At 34.3% G+C, this 19,304-nt stretch overlaps 1 protein-coding gene and 1 long non-coding RNA gene across 2 annotated transcripts; both read left to right on the top strand.

The window, feature by feature from the left end:
• The first annotated feature begins 885 nt into the window (after window positions 1-885).
• Window positions 886-4,011, top strand: LOC108464205 (eukaryotic peptide chain release factor subunit 1-3). The gene is made up of 2 exons (XM_017764367.2): window positions 886-1,173; window positions 2,435-4,011. Exon 2 carries the CDS (start codon window positions 2,460-2,462, stop codon window positions 3,768-3,770), a length of 1,311 nt encoding a protein of 436 aa, XP_017619856.1. The 5' UTR covers window positions 886-1,173; window positions 2,435-2,459; the 3' UTR covers window positions 3,771-4,011.
• A 1,012-nt stretch (window positions 4,012-5,023) lies between these two features.
• On the top strand, window positions 5,024-6,606 carry LOC108463637 (uncharacterized). Its single transcript, XR_001868110.2, has 3 exons — window positions 5,024-5,094; window positions 5,231-5,303; window positions 6,459-6,606. It is a non-coding gene; the product is annotated as an uncharacterized LOC108463637 (long non-coding RNA).
• Window positions 6,607-19,304: the final 12,698 nt, after the last annotated feature.

The raw sequence follows: 19,304 nt of genomic DNA, 5'->3' as shown, positions 1-19,304 counted from the left end.
TCCCAGGCAAGTTTCAGACCCTCGTACAGAGCCCTTTCTTCTACGTGAAAAGCTGAGGACACCCCAACACCAACGGAGAAGCCTACAACACAGTCAATTAAAATCAATAGAACTGCTGTTCATTCGAGCCGATAGCGAACCGTTGACATTAAACCTTCACCCATTGGTTGAAATGAAATATTTCCAATTTTTTGCGGTTCAACTGTCTTAAAAGTTATCCAAAAATCAATTTTGAATGATGAAATTCAATTTAAACAATGCAGGGCTATCTAAACCATGGTTAGTATAAATTTGTATATAAGCACGTTATAAAATCTTTAATGCCAATTTTATTTGGATCAGGTTGGTTGATTCGGAAATTGTGGTTGGATTAATTTAACTAGTGATATATAATCGGAAATAAAATAAATTGTTGTTACTGGTAAAAAAAATATTTGTTTAACCAGTTGTAATTATTAAAGAATAATATTTGATACAGATGATGCAAAAATTCTATATCCTACCAATGAATCACAATTTATCACATCATTAATGAGCAAAACATTAAAAATTTGAATGACTTTTTAATAAATACTTAAAATTTTATTTAAACATAATTAATTATAATTCTCCTTTATAATTTTATCATCTTCTTCCTCCTTATTTATTGGCTAAAAAGAAAATGCTTTAGAGTTCATTCAATTTTAGAAAATTTATTGAAATGTATATGATTAAAAATTGAGTTTGGAGTTAAAATTGAATTAAAGTGAAGAATTAATCGAAAAGAGAAGTAGTTATCTTAAATTTTTTTATTTTATTTTAAAGTCCGTAAGCTTTTTAAAAAAACTCAATAATAATATGAATATTATTTTTAAAAAGTTTCTTCAGCAGAAGATTTATTGAAGCAAGGAGTAAAGAGTTTAAAGCTTCCATTAAATTATCAAAATATAACTTTTAGTAAAAAATGGGAGCTTAAAAGAGATGTGGATGAATCCGTGTAGAGGTAAAAAAGATTAAATAAATATATTAATTAAAAAAAAAAAGCGGTTTTGGGTGTCGGAATGCTATTAGTAAAACAAAATTGCTACTAGAGCTAGCTGCTGAAGTGATAGCGCTAGCAAGTTTACTGGAAAACCCTAGAAACCAGCGGCTCTTTCTTCCATTTTCACTTCTTTAGGCGGCGGTAACTCAGAGGTATGCTCTTCTTCCTCTAAATCTTCGATTCGATCTTCTTTGCCTTCTCTTCTCATCTCTGCCTTTCGATCTGTTATTGATGCTTCAAAAGATTTGGAGGATAATATGTCAACTTCACCTATGGATCTTGTTATTCATAAGAATTTACGATAATACATAGTTAATCCATAATAAAATTAGAAATAAATCTGCCTGATCTTTCCTTATTTCTGATCTTATCCGGATTGGGATTGGTATTGATATAGATATAATATGTTTGAGGTGGGATTTTAATTTTTGGTAATACTTATTATATATGGAAATAGCATTTCTTGAGCATGAGTATTGTTAATTTACATGATTTCGATTGGATAATAATCAATTTAACGTGGCGCCTTCGGATTCGCTTAACTGACTAATATTACCACGGCCTTCCCCCTCACCACTTCTTTTAATCCAATAGGGGTAATTCTCTGAGCTATATCTGTGTTACCGTGTATATCTAATCTGACAGTTTTATGTATGAATATCCTGTTTCTCCATTTGCACCATTATCATTGCCTATGCACCGGGACATCTTTTATATGGACATGTGTTTGAATTTAGCACCAAGGGTTGAATAGTGGAAGGGTAGATGGAGGAGAGTGGAAAAGGGAAAAAAACTGAAAAGAAAATATAAAGCTGATTATTTTTTACCCTTAATGATCAAAACAAATCGTAATCTAAATTGGAAAAAGGGAATTGGTATGAATCAGAGGTTGAACTGGTAATAATGAGTTGGACCGATTTGCTTGTGAATTGGTATGAATCAGAGGTTGAACAGTTTTCTTTTATTTTTTAAATATTTTTAAATTTTATGATTTTTTTAATAATTTATTTAATTGAACTAAACAATCCAATTATAGCGGTCTAATCAGTCGGACTAGGAATTGCTGGTTTGATCGTGATCCAGTTTTGGAAACCCTGAAAATTAATAAAGTGGTGGGAGTAAAATTATGTAATTTTAAAATGTACTATTTAATCTTAATTTACAAGGGGTATAATTGTAAAACAATAAATGGTTTCAGTTTCGTTATTGTCATTTTTCATTCCTACCAACTTACCAAGCAATGTGGGGAAAAAAATGATAATCTTTTTTCACTTTTTTCGTCTTTATGAAGCGGTCTTTATTTTCTATCCTTCTTTACCAGCTAAAGCCTAATTGCATTTTCTTGTTGCCCCTCTCCTGTGTTAATCAAATAACTCAGCGTCTCAATGCCTTTTTTGTATGTGTTGTTTACAGGTTGTTTTCTTCTTCACAAGACACAATGGCAGATGGTCATGAAACTGACAAGAACATCGAGATTTGGAAAATAAAAAAGCTAATCAAGGCACTAGAATCTGCCAGGGGAAATGGGACCAGCATGATATCCCTCATTATGCCTCCTCGTGATCAAATATCCCGTGTCACAAAGATGTTAGGTGACGAATTTGGAACTGCATCGAACATCAAAAGTAGGGTCAACCGTCAGTCTGTGTTGGCTGCCATTACTTCTGCTCAACAGAGGTTGAAGCTCTATAACAAGGTTCCCCCCAACGGGCTGGTGCTCTACACTGGGACAATTGTTACTGAAGATGGCAAGGAAAAGAAGGTGACAATTGACTTTGAACCTTTCAAACCTATTAATGCATCTTTGTACCTCTGTGATAACAAGTTCCATACTGAAGCTTTGAATGAGCTTTTAGAGTCTGATGACAAGTTTGGATTTATAGTCATGGATGGTAATGGCACGTTATTTGGTACGTTAAGTGGAAACACAAGAGAGGTTCTTCATAAGTTCACTGTGGATCTACCAAAGAAGCATGGAAGAGGAGGACAGTCAGCCCTTCGATTTGCTCGTTTGAGAATGGAGAAACGGCACAACTATGTGAGAAAAACTGCAGAACTGGCCACCCAGTTCTTTATTAATCCTGCGACCAGTCAGCCCAATGTTGCTGGGCTGATACTGGCTGGTTCAGCTGACTTCAAGACTGAATTGAGTCAGTCTGACATGTTTGATCCTCGTTTACAAGCCAAGATTTTGAATGTTGTTGATGTGTCTTATGGAGGTGAAAACGGTTTTAATCAAGCTATTGAGTTGTCTGCTGAAATCTTGTCGAATGTGAAGTTCATACAAGAAAAGCGATTAATTGGAAAATACTTTGAGGAGATAAGCCAGGATACTGGAAAGTATGTGTTTGGCATAGATGATACGTTGAAGGCTCTGGAAATGGGTGCTGTAGAAACCCTTATTGTATGGGAAAATCTAGAGATCAATAGGTACATGCTAAAGCACAGTGTAACCGGAGAAATTATCATAAAACACCTGAATAAGGAGCAGGAGGCTGATCAGAGCAACTTCCGTGATCCTGAAACCTCTGCAGAGTTGGAAGTTCAAGAAAAAATGCCCTTGCTCGAATGGTTTGCCAACGAGTACAAGCGCTTCGGTTGCTCTCTTGAATTCGTCACAAACAAATCCCAAGAAGGATCACAGTTTTGCAGAGGCTTCGGTGGCATTGGAGGTATCCTCCGCTATCAGCTTGACATAAGATCATTCGATGAGCTATCTGATGGAGAAGTTTACGAGGATTCTGATTGATAAAGCACTGCTTAAAGATGGTATGATGGCTTGAGAGCCTATAGAGCCCAGATGTAATGCTTCGTCTTTTTACTTATTTCACCTTTTGATTCAAAAGTAACTATAGACACTGTTGGTTTGGTTTTTGCTGAATTGTGCTGTCTCTGTCAATTGGATTGTGATTGCTTGTAATAAGGAACCGTTCATTGTTTTTTACTTCTTCGGTGTTCCATGCAACTATTCATCTTGATCCTTTCTTGAAGTGAATTGGCCTCTGGAATTAGCGACTTGGCATGTATGGGTATGGAGATTACTAATATGATTAGGGGAGTATTACCAGTACGATTATGATAGTAGTGGCAAAATATTAAGGTTATGTTGCTCACGGCGGGCTTGGCCAACCATTTGGTTAAGGAGAATGCTACTAACAGCTTTAAGCAAAGCAACCGCCCAGCTATTATCAAAACAATCCAAATCAACCTAATATTAGTAATGATAACCAACAGCCACTGCGTTAAGGGGCTGAGAACCCCACTGTACAGAATAATACTCTACACTGCATGTAACGTCCCAAAAATCCTTAATATTTATTTTTTGAATGTTTGTGTTATGCAAATATATGTCTGCTTCAGTGGTTAAAAGTCTTGAGAAGAGTTTGAGAAGTTTTGAGTTCAAGCCTTGGCTTGTACAAAAATTTTGTTTTAAATGAATAAAGCCCTTAGTCAATAGGCTTTTAAATAAATGTCGATAGAATTTATTAGAATAGGCTTACTAATCTTGTAGTTAAGGGGAGTACTTGTGAGCTAAAAGTTAGGAGTTTAAGTCTTTGTGCGAATGAAGGTTTTTATTTTTGTTTGTTGTTGCCGTGTAGGTGATTGTGTGTTAGTGAAATTCTAATGCTGGTAGGCGGTTGGAGTGTTTGAAATGTGGGGATTTAGTGGCCAAATTTTAAAAGAAAATAAGGGGGGAGAATTATCTGATTATTGGGATCATTTTTTTCAAAATTCAGTTCCTCTCATATTCGCAATTTTGGTTTTTCTTTTTGACGATTGTTTTTTCTTCCTCTCTAGTTGTTGTCTCTATTTTCTTTTTGCTTTTCCTGCTTGGCCGAATTTCCTTGGGGTGTGTGTTTCAGCTAGGGCATTTGTTCTTTTTGGTTTTGCCTTGCCTACAACTGGTGTTCCTTTCTCCTTCGTTACCGACTATTTGTTTGATTCTTCTACTCTTACTGTGTAGTGAGCAAACGTTCTCCACTTTGTTTTCCCTTGGCTGAATCTGTCCCTTCTTTCATATTCTTGGTCATCGAATCTTTTCTTCCTGTTGGAGCCGACGGTGTTACTTTCTGGTGAGCATTCTCTTCTTGCTGTTAAGTCTTGCACTTCGTAATTGGTTCTCTTTTCTCGTTGTTGGTAAGTGTGATAGTATAGTGATATCTGGTTGTTTGATAAGTGAATACTTACCTATTTTTGGTGGGTGCTTAGGGACTATTCGAAGGGTGGAAGATCTTTAACTGGTGTTAGGGTAGATGAAACTTCCCTCTCTACTTGATCGAAGGTAATGTGCTGTGAATTTAATGTTCGGGTTTGGTTATGCGTTTTGATTTAATGCAGCTTTAACTGACTAAGTGGCGTTATTTTGGGTAAAGGAAGGTTTTTGGGGAATCGTGGTTCTCGGTTTAACGACGTTAGCGAAGGGTCTTTTTGGAAGTAGGTCAAGCTAATACTATTAGTGATTATTGAGACCTGTGAATTAAACTACTAATCGATTTTGAGTGACCTTTGATAAGTACTAATCGGTTTTGAATGACTTTTGTTAGGTATTCGTGCTTAGAGAGTATTCAACATCGAATACGTGACATGTGTGTAAACACAACTCTACAAATTGGAATCGGCGAAAAGCCGAAAAGTGTGAATAGTTGATGCCATTTGGGCCTGCGACTGCCCATGTGGTAGGCCGTGTGACGACTATGGGCGTATGTTCGATGAGGCTGGCCATGTGCGATTCATGGGTTGGCCCGAGTTGGGCCATATGGGCTTATAGGTGTGTGGGCCCCACAACGGGCGAACCACTCGGGCGTGTAAGGTTATTGGGCCAAGCTGTGTGATCTACACGGCTAAGGCCATTTTTGGGCCTTGTGGGCCACACGGGCGTGTGGGCCCACATAGGCAAATGACATGGGCCTATGGGCCTATTTTTCACTATTAAACTGCTAAGGTTGCACGGGTCTTCCGAGACGACTGTGAACCTACTGTTAGGTCGGTAAGTGTATTTAGACCCCTAATTGACTAAAATGATTGTTATACCCTTATATGATATAAACATCTGTATGGTTGTATATGAGGCATGCTGCTAAAACTGTACTGAATGCATGTATAATACTATGATTTGGCATGACATGTTGTATATTGCATTGCATTGGGCTGGGGATTATATTATTCGGAGCTGTATATTACTATTTAGTGCGGCATTCGGTACTACTTGGACTGTAGGGTTAGGTGGGTTGATTATATCCTCACATGGAGTGCAGGGTTGGATGGAGATGGTGTGTAGAGGCTGGTTAGGTAGGATTCTTGTGATTGCATATATATGATTGTTATTGTACTATACTAAGATGGGCTATGGCCCAAACTAGACTGATATTGTTACTGAAAAAGGGGTTACGCCCAGACTGAGTTTTCATAAACTCACCCCTTTCGTTTAATTGTGCAGGTAATCTCCAAACATAGGTGGATCGGTGCAGCGAGGGACTCAAAGGTGGCCACACAACCGCATATATTTTCATATTTGATTATGATTATAAGTATTATTATTTGGGGTATTTTTACTATAATAAGGCCTTTATGGATTTTTACTTTAATTTGGGATTTGTTTATCGTTGCTTATGATTCGTAATCACTAGTGGTAGGGAAACATGGGTTTTCAAAAGTTACAAATGTTTTCTTTCAAAACACTCACCACTACGTAAATTGTTTTAAAAGCTTCCGCAAATTATAATCACGCTTTGTAAATAAATGGATAATGTTTTGGGAATAGATAACTTGATTTAGAGATTATATAAGATAACAAAAATGATTTATCAACGATTTAGTTTTCGAAAGCACTATCATGTGACATCGCCAGATTCGGCCATAACGTCTAGGCCAAGTTTGGGGTGTTACACTGCAACAGTACATTGAACTCTAGGAGCAACTTAAGCTCTTACTTAAAAAAATACAACCAACAACAGGAAATCATACAATAGAACGTGAATTATTTGTGAGTTAAGGGTAGAATATGGCTGTCCAAACATGGTGGACGTAGCATTGAGGCATAAAGATACAACTTCATTAGCAGCTGGGCAAAAGGATTAGATAGGTAGAACGGGAAGAACAAGAGTAGAGAATAGCATAGGATGAGCAGGCTTGGCTCAAAAAACAAACGTCTATTTACAATTGAATTTTATACAACACGGGATACAAAATAAAGGAACTAAAACAAAAGTTACAAATAAAAAGGCTAAGGAGAAGCGAGATGATCTATTCTTGGCACTAGAGGAATGTGAAATGTACTAATAAAACTGACAAGGGTAGAACTAGTAGAGACATCATCGCTAAAAGGCGTAGTCTCCTCAGAAACAACATAGGAGAAGGGACAAGGATAAAATGACAAGGATAAAAGCTCTAGAGTTTTAACATTTATTGCCTCTAGGATTCTCATTCAATGTCAAAGGGTTCCTTATGTTAATGGACCTCAGGATGTCCTGAACAACTACAAGGCAATCCTTAAAAAGATTGAAAGACTCATGCAACACTTAAACGCTCACCAAATTCGATGCTTGAATATTTATGATATTTCTCTTAAACTACTCTAAGGCATCATGGGAAAGAATGTCAAAGGCCTAACAATGCTCTTCGCCATACATCACTTTTTAGCTTCAAAATGAGTGACTCCGCTGGCTTTACACATAGAAGCCAACTTATTTTTCAGCTCTTCCACCTCTTTCGATAATGCTTCTTCTTCTTCTTCTTCAACTCCTTAGCCTATCGAGAAAAATCAACAAGCTTTCCCTCAAAGTTTGCTATCTTCTGTAAAACATCTACCTTATTCACCTACAACATTCCAACCTCTTTTTTGTGAAGCAGCCAACTTTGTCTTTAAGTCCTTCACCTTTTCCCCTTTAACTAGAAACTATTCCTTAAGTTTCATAAAGGCTTTATGTTTCTCTTTAGTAGTAACTTCAAGTTCTCATGCAGCTTTTCTATTACTAAGAGCACTATCTACCCTTCTTACAACAGGGATACCCTCCTTGAACCAGCACCTCATCGGATTTTTTGTAAAATTTCTTTAAGTAAAACTCTGATATGTACTTATGATGAAAGTCAAGGTATATGAAGGATTCTGTGGAAATCCATGAACAAGAAAACTACACTGCCATGAGAACACTCTTGGGAGAGACTGTTGGGATTTTGAGTAACGGAAGAATAACGAAAGTTAGCAATCAAATTTGACTTGCTATATTTTCACTTCTTCACATTCTTCATCAATTTTTAATTTACAAGTTACACAGTATATAAGAGTTTTTCCTCACTAAAAACTCAACTAATCCCACTAAAATAGTTTTGAATCTTGACAAACCTTAACAACTAAACACATCACAAATTAACTAAACATGTCATTCAACACCTAAACAACTAAGGTTCAAATCTTAACAACTAAGGTTTTGTTTTATTTGAAACACACTAAAAAACAAACATGAACTCGTCACTAGTAACGTGCATAAAAAATATTCTTATGTTATCCACAGCTTGCAGCTCACAATTCTATTTATTACGGGATAGCTCGCTGTTAGACTGTACGCCACGTTTGCAAGTTCTTGGATTGTTCGCCATTTTAGCTTGCACTTTGGACTTGTACAACTCGATCGACAAATATTATATCAAGTTATTGTTTGGCATATAGCTGTCTACGTTAATAATAGAAAATGATTAAGTTAATAGAGTATTTGTTTTTCGCTCTGTGTGTGGTGTATTCTGTGGAATTTTCCATTTGATGAACTTCAAGTTTGGCGAACTCTAAGGTTTGGCGGACTCTTTTGTTAAGATATTCGCCAACCTTAGATGTTTTGGGCGAACTTGTTAATTTGCAGCTCGATAGGTTTGTTTTTGTGGTTAGTATATGTTACGATGACGTAATAGGTGATGTTAGAGCTTAGTTGAGATCTAGTTAGAACTGAACTGGGATAGTGTAGATAATTGGATACTTAATTAATACTTCTTGAATTTCTAGAGTGATCGTGGGATCTTCTGACTTTCCACTCAGTTTTGTTCTTGGATATTTCTACAATAGAAGGATATCAAACTAGCATGTTTGTACGTTTTGTTTTTGCTTCTTCTTCTTCCTTGCGTTTTTGCTGAAGCTTTAGAAATTCTAAGTTAGAATCAGTAGTGAGGAGTTCTAGCATTTAACTAACACTATTGTTAACACCATATTACCAGTAATTTATGGTAAACCCTTAAGTCATTATCAGAGAAAATTATGTGTTTATAGTAATGCATGCATAGGTTTTAGAATTGTTATTGAGGAAGGAAACTTCCTGATTCTAGGTTGCATGCTATCGATTTTGTTGCATGTTACTGTTTCATGCATGCATGTCAAATGTTAATAGTTTGATGATTTGATAGATCTATTTGTCCCTCTTTTAACTCAAGAATCTAAGGAAGGTTTAAGCAACAAGGGGAAATGACCTACTAAGTAGATTATTGTGTTAGATTTTCTGGTGAGTTCCTTTTTACTTCCATGTTTTACAAATTATTTTGCAATATAAATTGTGCGAGGTAAGTATTTCTTCATAATAATGTAATCTTGTGGCGTCTGGTTAATTGGTCTGTTCATATGTCGATGTACACACTCATTGTTGTACGAGTTTAGTACCATCTATATGTGAACTATGATGTGTGATGGAGGAGAAGAAGATATGTTTGTGATGCCTTTGGTAGGGCAACTATATTGCAAACCGGACTGGCAGATCACAAGAAAACATGCTTAAATGAACATAAATGATATGAGAAGTTAAAGATGTTTTTGTATATGAATACGTCTGATTGATATGTTTATGATTTTGAATTCTGGGTTTGAGGCTGGCACAATGATGGGTTTGTTGGAAAAAATTAAATTTAAAAACAGTTTTCTTGTACACAAAAAATTAAAATTTTGAAAATTGACCTGGTTTATGATATTTATAGCAATAAATCTTAACCGAATTCATACCTGTATTTTTGGATAAGCAAATCCTTGATGTTTTCTGAATTTTAATCAAACGATCTTCTCCGTTATTCTCGTACCACAAACTACTTCGAGTGTGGGCTCAAACCAATTGAATCAAAACACAAAACTAGAAAAAGTTTTCCTTTTAGAGTGAAAATATAAATTCTCTCTTCTTTAATAGAAATCGATAAAATTCTTATTATGAAAAATATGTTTATAAGTTGAGAATAAATTCTCTCTATTTTTCAGTAGAATAACAATATCTCAAAAGTTCTGTTAATAGCTCTATCGATGCTATCTATTTATAGGAAGAGAAGGTAGAACCCTTATAAAGTTGTAGATGTTTATTTTAAATAGAAAAATAACATCCTACATAAAGTAGGAGAGGGGTGAACGACTCATCCTTTTATTTCTACTAGAGTTGCTGCCCCCTTCCTGTTATATGAGGGTTTTTGAGCCTCCCTCAGCTCGGGTCCAATTACAAGTACTTCTTGGGCCTTTTTGACTTAGTACTTTGTAATATTATGATCCAACCCGATTTAGTTTTCCTATTTCTCAAAATTAACATTAATATGTACACATTAAATAATTTTCTTATCTAATTTTACCTCAATAAAATTTTAATGATTTTACCTCGGGTAAAATTTTGAGAAAATTAGTTCAATATGTTGCAACTCAACATGTTTACTATGACCGAATGATTTATTTTCATTTTCGGGCTTCAAAACAGTCTAAAAACATAAACTCATTCTTACAACATTTTTTAAGTAATCTATATAGGATTGCAAATTTCCATTTTCTTTTTTTGAAACCTACATTCATTTCCAAATAATTTCATTTCTCCATTTCGGAGAAAACCATGATCATACCTGAATGTTTCCCATTTCTCTTTTTCTATTTATTCTGTTCATTTTTATTCAAACAAGCAAATTCATTTCTGGTTTCAACGAGCTAGTAAAGGGTCTGATTGGACATATGAAGTTGAGGCTTAAATGATTTATAATTAAGTTGCGAATTTTTGCCTATTAATTATAAACTCATTTAGTCACGAAGTCATTCCACTATAGTATCGTGACTAAGCTCTCCCAAACGACATACCATTACGAATGCAACTACTTAGTGCTCGTCCAATGACCTTGTCATTAGTGTGTTACCCTCTTAGGATATTATTGATCTAGTTAAGATAATATCCTTTCTCCTAATATGATCTTACTTTATCTCATGGTAATCACTACATCTTTCGTCATGAAAATTCAATCACTATCAAATAGTGATCAAGTCATCCATCACAAAGACAGACGACCCGTGGCCATGTTTACTTTTCACCAACCATGTAATGACAATGAATGGAAATCATTTACCCATGTTTTGGGCTATGAATTCCATTGTTGTGAATGACGCTACATACTACAAAATTCGTACACCTAACGTATCAGTTTTCAGTTCCTTATCTATTTGAACTCAGGCTTTTACTTACATCAAAGTGTACGAGTCATACATATATAGTCCGCCATCCACTCAAGATTTAGGTATGTCATACTATGAACGCCACAAGTGAATAAATCCATAAACAGATCCAAGATCTATTCTACTTGGGTTCTGTCCAATGTATTGTTAGTCCAGTCAGTTACATCTATGTCTCTATCTTTTAGGAGTCATCCACTCCGATGCCCAAGATAAGGGATCTCCCCAATTGGACTTGATAGATGACATATTAGTCTTTAAATTGGTTTACTCATTTCTGATTAGACTAAGGACATGCTTAGGTTCGTCTACTAATACAAGTTATCTTTCTGTACTATGATCCGACCACGTAATACCGTTTAGTATTAGTTAAACATTCAGACAACCAATGAGCAACATTTGCTTCATTTTGTTTTGCTTGCAAAAACCATGTGAGGACAATAATACAAAGTATATTAACTTAATTCATGAATAATTTTATTAATCAATCTGTTTGAAAAAATTACAAGTGTACTTAGTCGAAAATACTACACTCAGGGTTGTATGTGTAAATCGTTCAATTATGTAATTTATGGTTAAGTTGCCAGATAGTGACCACCAATGCGTTTTGTTAATTTTGCATGTTGGGTTTGTCTAAGATATATGAATGTTATTGGGCATATTATGAATAGTATGACTAAACTTTTCTAAAAGGTTAAATTTTATCATGGGTATAAATGTTCGTCTACCAGAAATATCTCTGTAGATTGTTGTATTTCCTTTATTTATGGAACTCACTAAGTTTGTTGAACTTACTCTGTTATCTTTTCCTTCTCAGGCGTGTTGGTAGAAGGAAGTAATTTTGTTTTGAGGGACTACGCTAGAGTTGCAGTCAATAGTGAGCTACTTGTCAAATTTTTTGTATCATACATGACCTTTTAGGGGTGGCGTGTAGATCTACTTGGTAATCAACTTGTATATGTTTTACCACTTTTGTCAAGATACAATTTAATGTGAGTCTTTATAAACTCTTGATGTATGTATTTAATCTAATATATTATGTTTCATGAGATTATCTTGTTGGCTTATACACCAAATGATTTTTGAATGTTGTTTTAAGCACCAACGATGCACTTGAAGCTATTGTATAGGAATTACCCATATTACATTATATATATAACCTTATAAACTTTTATAAGGCCTCCACCAGATGTTTGTTTAAACACATTTCTATTATCGTATTACTATTTTATTTATTATGTTGGGGTATACGCCAAGACCTCAGTTTTAAAAATTTTCAAAGTGTTTTTGTTAAACCCAAATGGTCTTACATTGTGATATACCATATACGGATTCAAAGATCAAGTTAGGCGTGAGTGTTATAAGGCTATCCATCATTTTGGTTTGCACTATTCGTCATTTTGATTTGCACTTTGGACTGTCCACCATTTTGGCTTACATTGGGGTTGTCCACCACTTTGGTTTGCACTGTCTACCATTTTGGCATGCATTTTTGCATCTTGTCAAGTGAGAAAGCTGTTACATGGATGGCCAATTTCTAACACTCCTCATTGGCTTCTATGTTGCAAACATCGATTTGGTTTCTCGTGCAGCTTTTTTAAAATTTGTAGGCTCCAACAATGATAAATCACATCTATGATAAGCTTTAATAATAGGCCTGATGCCTTTAATAAAAAGGTCATCAAAGTCTTCATCTTCAACTTCATTTTCAACTTTAGTCATATTTTCAACCAAATCTATTTGACTAATGTGTGATTTATCCACTGAACTGGTATAGGCTCTTGAGGCCACAATGTTTCAATCCAATATAAAACTTCTATTATTCATTAAGACTGCCACAACTTTTTGTCTCAGTGAATCAAATATAGTACAACATCTATCTTTAAAAACAACATTGTATTTCTTCTCAAGAAAATGACCAATGCTAAGGAGAGTATGATCTAACTCAGGAACTAAAAGCACATCTGTAATTATTTTAGCACCTATTGGAGGTTGACCAGCACATCTCCTTTTCCTTTAGCCTCAATAAACTGACCATTTCAAATTCTGACTATTGAAATGCAACTTCTGTCAATCTGCTTGAATATGCTTTCATTTGAAGTCATGTGGTTTGTACAACCATTTTCAATCAACCAACTATTGTTGACTTTGCTGCTTGAAACAAAACAAGAGGTAGTGAGCAGATGTTCCTCCTGAGCTTAACTTTCATCAGCAACCTAAGCTTGAATACAGTTTTGTTGTTGTTGTTATTGTTGTTGCCCCTTATTCTTGCATACCTTCTCTATATGACCAAATTGTTTACAACTTCTACACTGAATATCTGGCCTGACTAGTAATACCTCTTCAGGTGATTGGTCTTCTTGCAATGAGAGCATGGTGGATTTTTCTCCTTGCTACCACCTCTCTAACTCTTCTCTTTCTTGTTTGTCTAGGCCTTTTTTTTCCTTTGTTGTTTGAGGAGCTCAAGCTTTCCTTGTTTGTTACTTGAAAGGTTCTTCAGCGTGCCCCTCTTCTCTGCTTGCTTTTCTTTGCTCTTGAACATATAGTGTGCATTGATCAACTCTGGTAGAGAAATTGCTAACAGGTCCCTCGAGTCTTCAAGGGAGGAAATATTTGATTCATACCTCTCTAGAAGTGTGGTTTTGACTTTCTCAACCACCCTACTATCATTGATCTGGTCTCCAAATAATCTAATGCAAAACCACTGTCATAATTTTGCCCACATATTGCTTTACTATGTCAGCCTCCCTCATATTCAAGTTCTCAAAATCTCTCCTGAGATTAATGAACTGTTGTTGCCTAGTCTTATTTGAACCTTAAAACTCCTCCTTTAGCTTATCTAAAGCTCTTTAGAAGTCTCACAAGCTATAATCCTAGTGAAAATCACATTTGAAACACCACTTTGTATGCATAACATCGCTTTGTACTTCTTAGCACAATCATCACTATGTTGCCTAATTTGTGCTATGGTAGGATTCACCCTCAACGGTGGTGGCTCAATATCGACATTCACTACCTCCCACAACTCAAAAGCCTGAAGGTAGGTCTTCATCTTTACTACCCAAATATGGTAGCTTTCACCATTGAACACAAGTGGTGGATGAGGTGAAAAACTTATTGAAGACATTTTGCTATAACACAAGGAAAAAATTACTCTCAAAGATCAAAGACTTTGATACCAATTTTTGGGATTTTGAGCAAAGGAAGAAAAACGAGAGTTAGCAATCAAATCTGACTTGCTATATTTTCACTTCTTCACATTTTTCATCGATTTTCAATTTACAAGTTATACAATATATAAAAGTTTTTCCTCACCAAAAACTCAACTAATCTCACTAAAACAGACTTGAAACTTGACAAACATTGCTTTTACACAAAATAAAATAACTAAACATGTTACTCAACACCTAAACACATCATAAATTTTAACAACTAAGATTCGGTTTTATCCAAAACTAAAAAACAAACACACACTCATCATTGGTAACATGCATAAAAAACATTTTCATGTTATACGCGGCTTGTAGCTCGCAGTTCTACTTATCACAGGACAGCTCGTTGTTAGATTTCTCGCCATGTTTACAAATTCTTGGACTGCCCACCATTTTGGCTTGCACTTTGAATTATCTGGCAATTTGACTTGCACTTGGATTGTCCGCCACTTTAGCTTGCACTGTCCATCATTTTGGCTTGTGCTTTGGACTATCCGTCATTTTGGCTTGCACTTGGACTATCCGTCACTTTGGCTTGCATTGTCCACCATTTGGCTTACACTTTTTCATCTCGTCAAGTGAAAGAGCTATTGCATGGATGGCAAATTTCTAACAAAGACATATTAAAGTTATATTTTTTCAACCTCTTTCTCTTCCGTTGATGTTGAGTCTCTGGAGGAGTACCTTTATCAGTGCTTTCAATTAGACTTAGCATGAAAAGGGTTACCAGGGCAGTGATGGAGAAATAAACATGGGTGAAGGTGGAGTATCGACAATCAATGTAGTAATGATGTTAGGAGTAGCAATAATTTACATAGTAGTAGCTAGAGAAGTAGTTATTGGCATTGTCTTAGTTGGCCTAGTAGTAAGTGCAAACCCCATTGCCAATTTTTTTGCCATTTTGCAAACAAGGTATCCTTCTTATCAACTATTGAGGAGTGTTGTATCGACCAAAACTTTCAATTTCCATATCTGCAAAAAGACATAAAGTGATAAGTAGATGGAAAACAAAATTCAACCTTAATAATAATAATTGAAGCATCACTACACACCAAAACCCTTAATCCTTAGAATATTCTTTAACGACTAAAGGACTCGTGCCCTCTTTGACCATCGAAGGCACTGAGTCAAGGTAACTATCATTGTTAACCTTCTGATTTAGATAACCATTAAGCTTCTAATCTAGATAACCATTCTCCTTATTTGGAAAAATGTTAGCAAGAACATTAGTAGGTACCTAAAGGACCTCTTCGTTTTGAGAAAAACAAGCGACGTCATTAGGCAAATTTGGGTGAGCCACTTTTCGCATTTTAAACACTTTGCAGGAGGTAGGATCATATACCTTATGCTTCATAGAAGCTTGCATAAGTAATGTTGTATCTTTATTTTACTTCTTAAAATACTTTCTTTTGGGGCAACCACCAAGGAACTTAATAAAATCCTTCAAGCTCCTCTAACATGCCTGTGATCATTCTACCAACATAATTAGTGGTTCTAAACGACCAACCTCCAATTTGAGTAGGCTTTCTCGAGACATCTAGCTAGTCTTTAAAGTTATCAACATCGAATGAAGCCATGCCATTTGGGTACCTCCTCTCTAGAAGTGTACCTAAAGGAGGTTTAACTTCAGCAAATTAGCAAAGGCGAAGTAGAACCTTAACTTGCAATGATTTTATTGTTCTTGTGCAATATTATCTTCTAAGTTGGGTACATGACTTAAGTTTTAAGTAGTTGGCCAATGAAGTGATGCCAAGGTAAAGGCCAACAATCATACCCTTTAAAGACATTGATTTCTATCTTAAAACAATCGCGAAATAATCCTTAATCCTACTACGATTAACTCAAATGATAAATGGTCACAATTATAAACTTTACATTTGCCTATAAAGCACCTCGTCATCACAAAATAATAGTTTCAAAGAAATTCACTTTATAAACTTCTCTTCGAGAGAGGGGAGCAGTTGTTATACCCTTCATACTTGAACACCCATACCGCTGGGAGAGTGGCCACAATGCAATCAAGTACAACCACAATATCAAATCCAATTTCATTAATGGTTTCAACTTGCCAAGTTCACCAACTTCACATAAGAGTACATCTAAACTATTCACTAACTTTGGTTTAAATTAGACTCTACAAAAAGAACAATCATGATAAGAGAGACCCACTCTAAACCATCTTTTTTGTTATTATTAAAAATACTCAATCTTCCAGGACCACATAGATAAACAAAATTACTAATCATCACTTTGCTAAAACACCATTCCAAACCTTCATAGCTCTTTACACCATGCACAATCAATATAAACAGTCCACTTTACTTGCTTGTACATCTTAATTGTTATAACAAAAAGATTCATTCAATTTTGAACCTCTCCCAAATTGGATTTTACAAAGATTTTTCATTAAGCCCAACATTGTTCACAAAAAGGTATTGATTTTAACTAGAGGTGTGCATGGGCCGGGCCAGGCCAGGCCGGGCTCAACTAAAATTTTAGGCCCATTTGCTAGGCCTGGGCCCAACTCTGCCAGAAAAATGGGTATAAAATTTTGCCCGAGCTCGACTCAGATAAAAATGTTAAAACCTGTGTCCGACCCAAATTACCATATTAATTTTATATTATTTTATATAATTTTAAAATATATATAATACATCAAAATACTAAAAACATCAAAATAAATATTTCCCAACAAATTGAAAATAAAATTTTAAAAATATGTATATTTAAATAACACTAAGATAGATGCAACTTAGCAAGCAAATGCCTCTAAAATAATAACAAAATTAACAAATATCTTTAAAATAATAACAAAATTAATAATAAAATAAGTTTTATACAATATCCAAATAATAACAACAAAATAGTAGCAACATAATAGTAAAATGGTAGCAAAATAGTGAGAAAAAAAGAAAATAATATTAAAAAAGAAAAAGAAAAATAGATTTCTTTTATCCTTTAGTGAATTCAGGCCGGGATGAACCGGACTTGGGCCAAAAATGCCTTACCCGAGGCCTGGCCCGACCCTTTTTTAAACGGGTCTTATTTTTTTGTCCAAGCTCATTTTTTGGATCTATATTTTTGCCCAAACTCTCCCACATTTCAGGCTGGCTTTCAGGCCGAGTCGAGTGGCCCGACCCATGAACAGGTCTAATTTTAACTAAAAGCTAGCATTAGAACCCAACATACGCAGGGTTTCTAAATTTTTAATAAAATTAATTAGTTTTAAAATAATTTTTATAAAATAATTTTAATTCTATAATCATAATTTTATTTTTAAAATGAAGTAATAATATATTTTAATTATGAAATTAAATTTATGATAATTATTAATAAATTGGGTACAAATTAATTTAAATTAATCCAATTCTTTATATGCATCATTTAAAAACAAAACAATAATTAAAACACGTTTTCCCAAATAAATCATGTTTAAAATCCAAATCGCTGTCCGAGTGAATATATGCATTGTTTTTTAAAATATATTATTTAAACTAAAAATAAAAATAATTAATAAATAAACATAACATAGCTATTGACATTAAAAGTTAATTAAAATGTAGCGTAAAAAAATATAAATATATTAAAATATACATAAAGCATATCGATACAAGAATTATATGGTTGTTGGAATTAAATAAAATCCAATAGTTAAATTAAGAAATGGTAGTTCAACCGATTCAATCAATAACAAAAACATATAGGAAGATTGAATTGGCATAAAACCGATTAAAAGTTGCTTGAACCAATTTTAAATTAATTTAAATATTTGATTTAATTTTATGATTTATAAATGAATGCTTATATTATTATTTGTTATAAAATAAAGAGAGATGGGGAGAATAAAAACAAAGAAAATATGGAAGTAATAGAGAATGTACTTTATTGATCAATTCGGATGATTACAATGCTTCATCAGAGTCTCTATTTATAGGCATAAGAAATATAAAAGAAGTAGAAATCTAATTCTAATAACTATTAGAATTTAAAGTATATCAAAAAAATTTATCTTGATCATGATGGACATCCACTTAATAAAATACTCATAACACTCCCCCTTGGATGTCCATTGGTAAATAATGTGCCTCATTAAAACTTTATTAGGAAAAAACTCGTGGGATAAAAACCTAAAAAGGAAAAAAGAGTACACAATCTATAATATGCATAATATGTTGCCTCATTAAAAATCTTACCAAGAAAACCTAATGGAACAAAACCTCGGTTAAGGGAAAAAGAGTACAACTCGTATGTACTCACCCTCATGAAAACATCACATATTTTCTCATATTCTATGTATTAAATCTTGAATACTAGCTTTTCAAATGACTATTTGAATGTATTTGATAAGCATTCATATTACTATTCTTTTAAAAAACATGAGTGAGGGAAAATTTTGAGAAATATATTTTGATATCTTCAGGAGATTCAACAATAATCATAACAAACTTTAATCATAATTCTTATATAAAAACACAAATAGGTATTTTGGATCATTTTATAATCCTTCTTCACCAACTCAAATTTACCACATATGTTCAAATTATTTCAATTCATATAAATGAATAATTTCGAGAATTTCAATATGCTTCTATCATTCTAAATCCTTCAAGGATTTTAATATAAACTTTACTATATA

Source organism: Gossypium arboreum, chromosome 7, assembly GCF_025698485.1.
Source record: "Gossypium arboreum isolate Shixiya-1 chromosome 7, ASM2569848v2, whole genome shotgun sequence".
Lineage (NCBI taxonomy): Eukaryota > Viridiplantae > Streptophyta > Magnoliopsida > Malvales > Malvaceae > Gossypium > Gossypium arboreum.
This window is presented reverse-complemented; position numbering and strand designations above follow the sequence as displayed.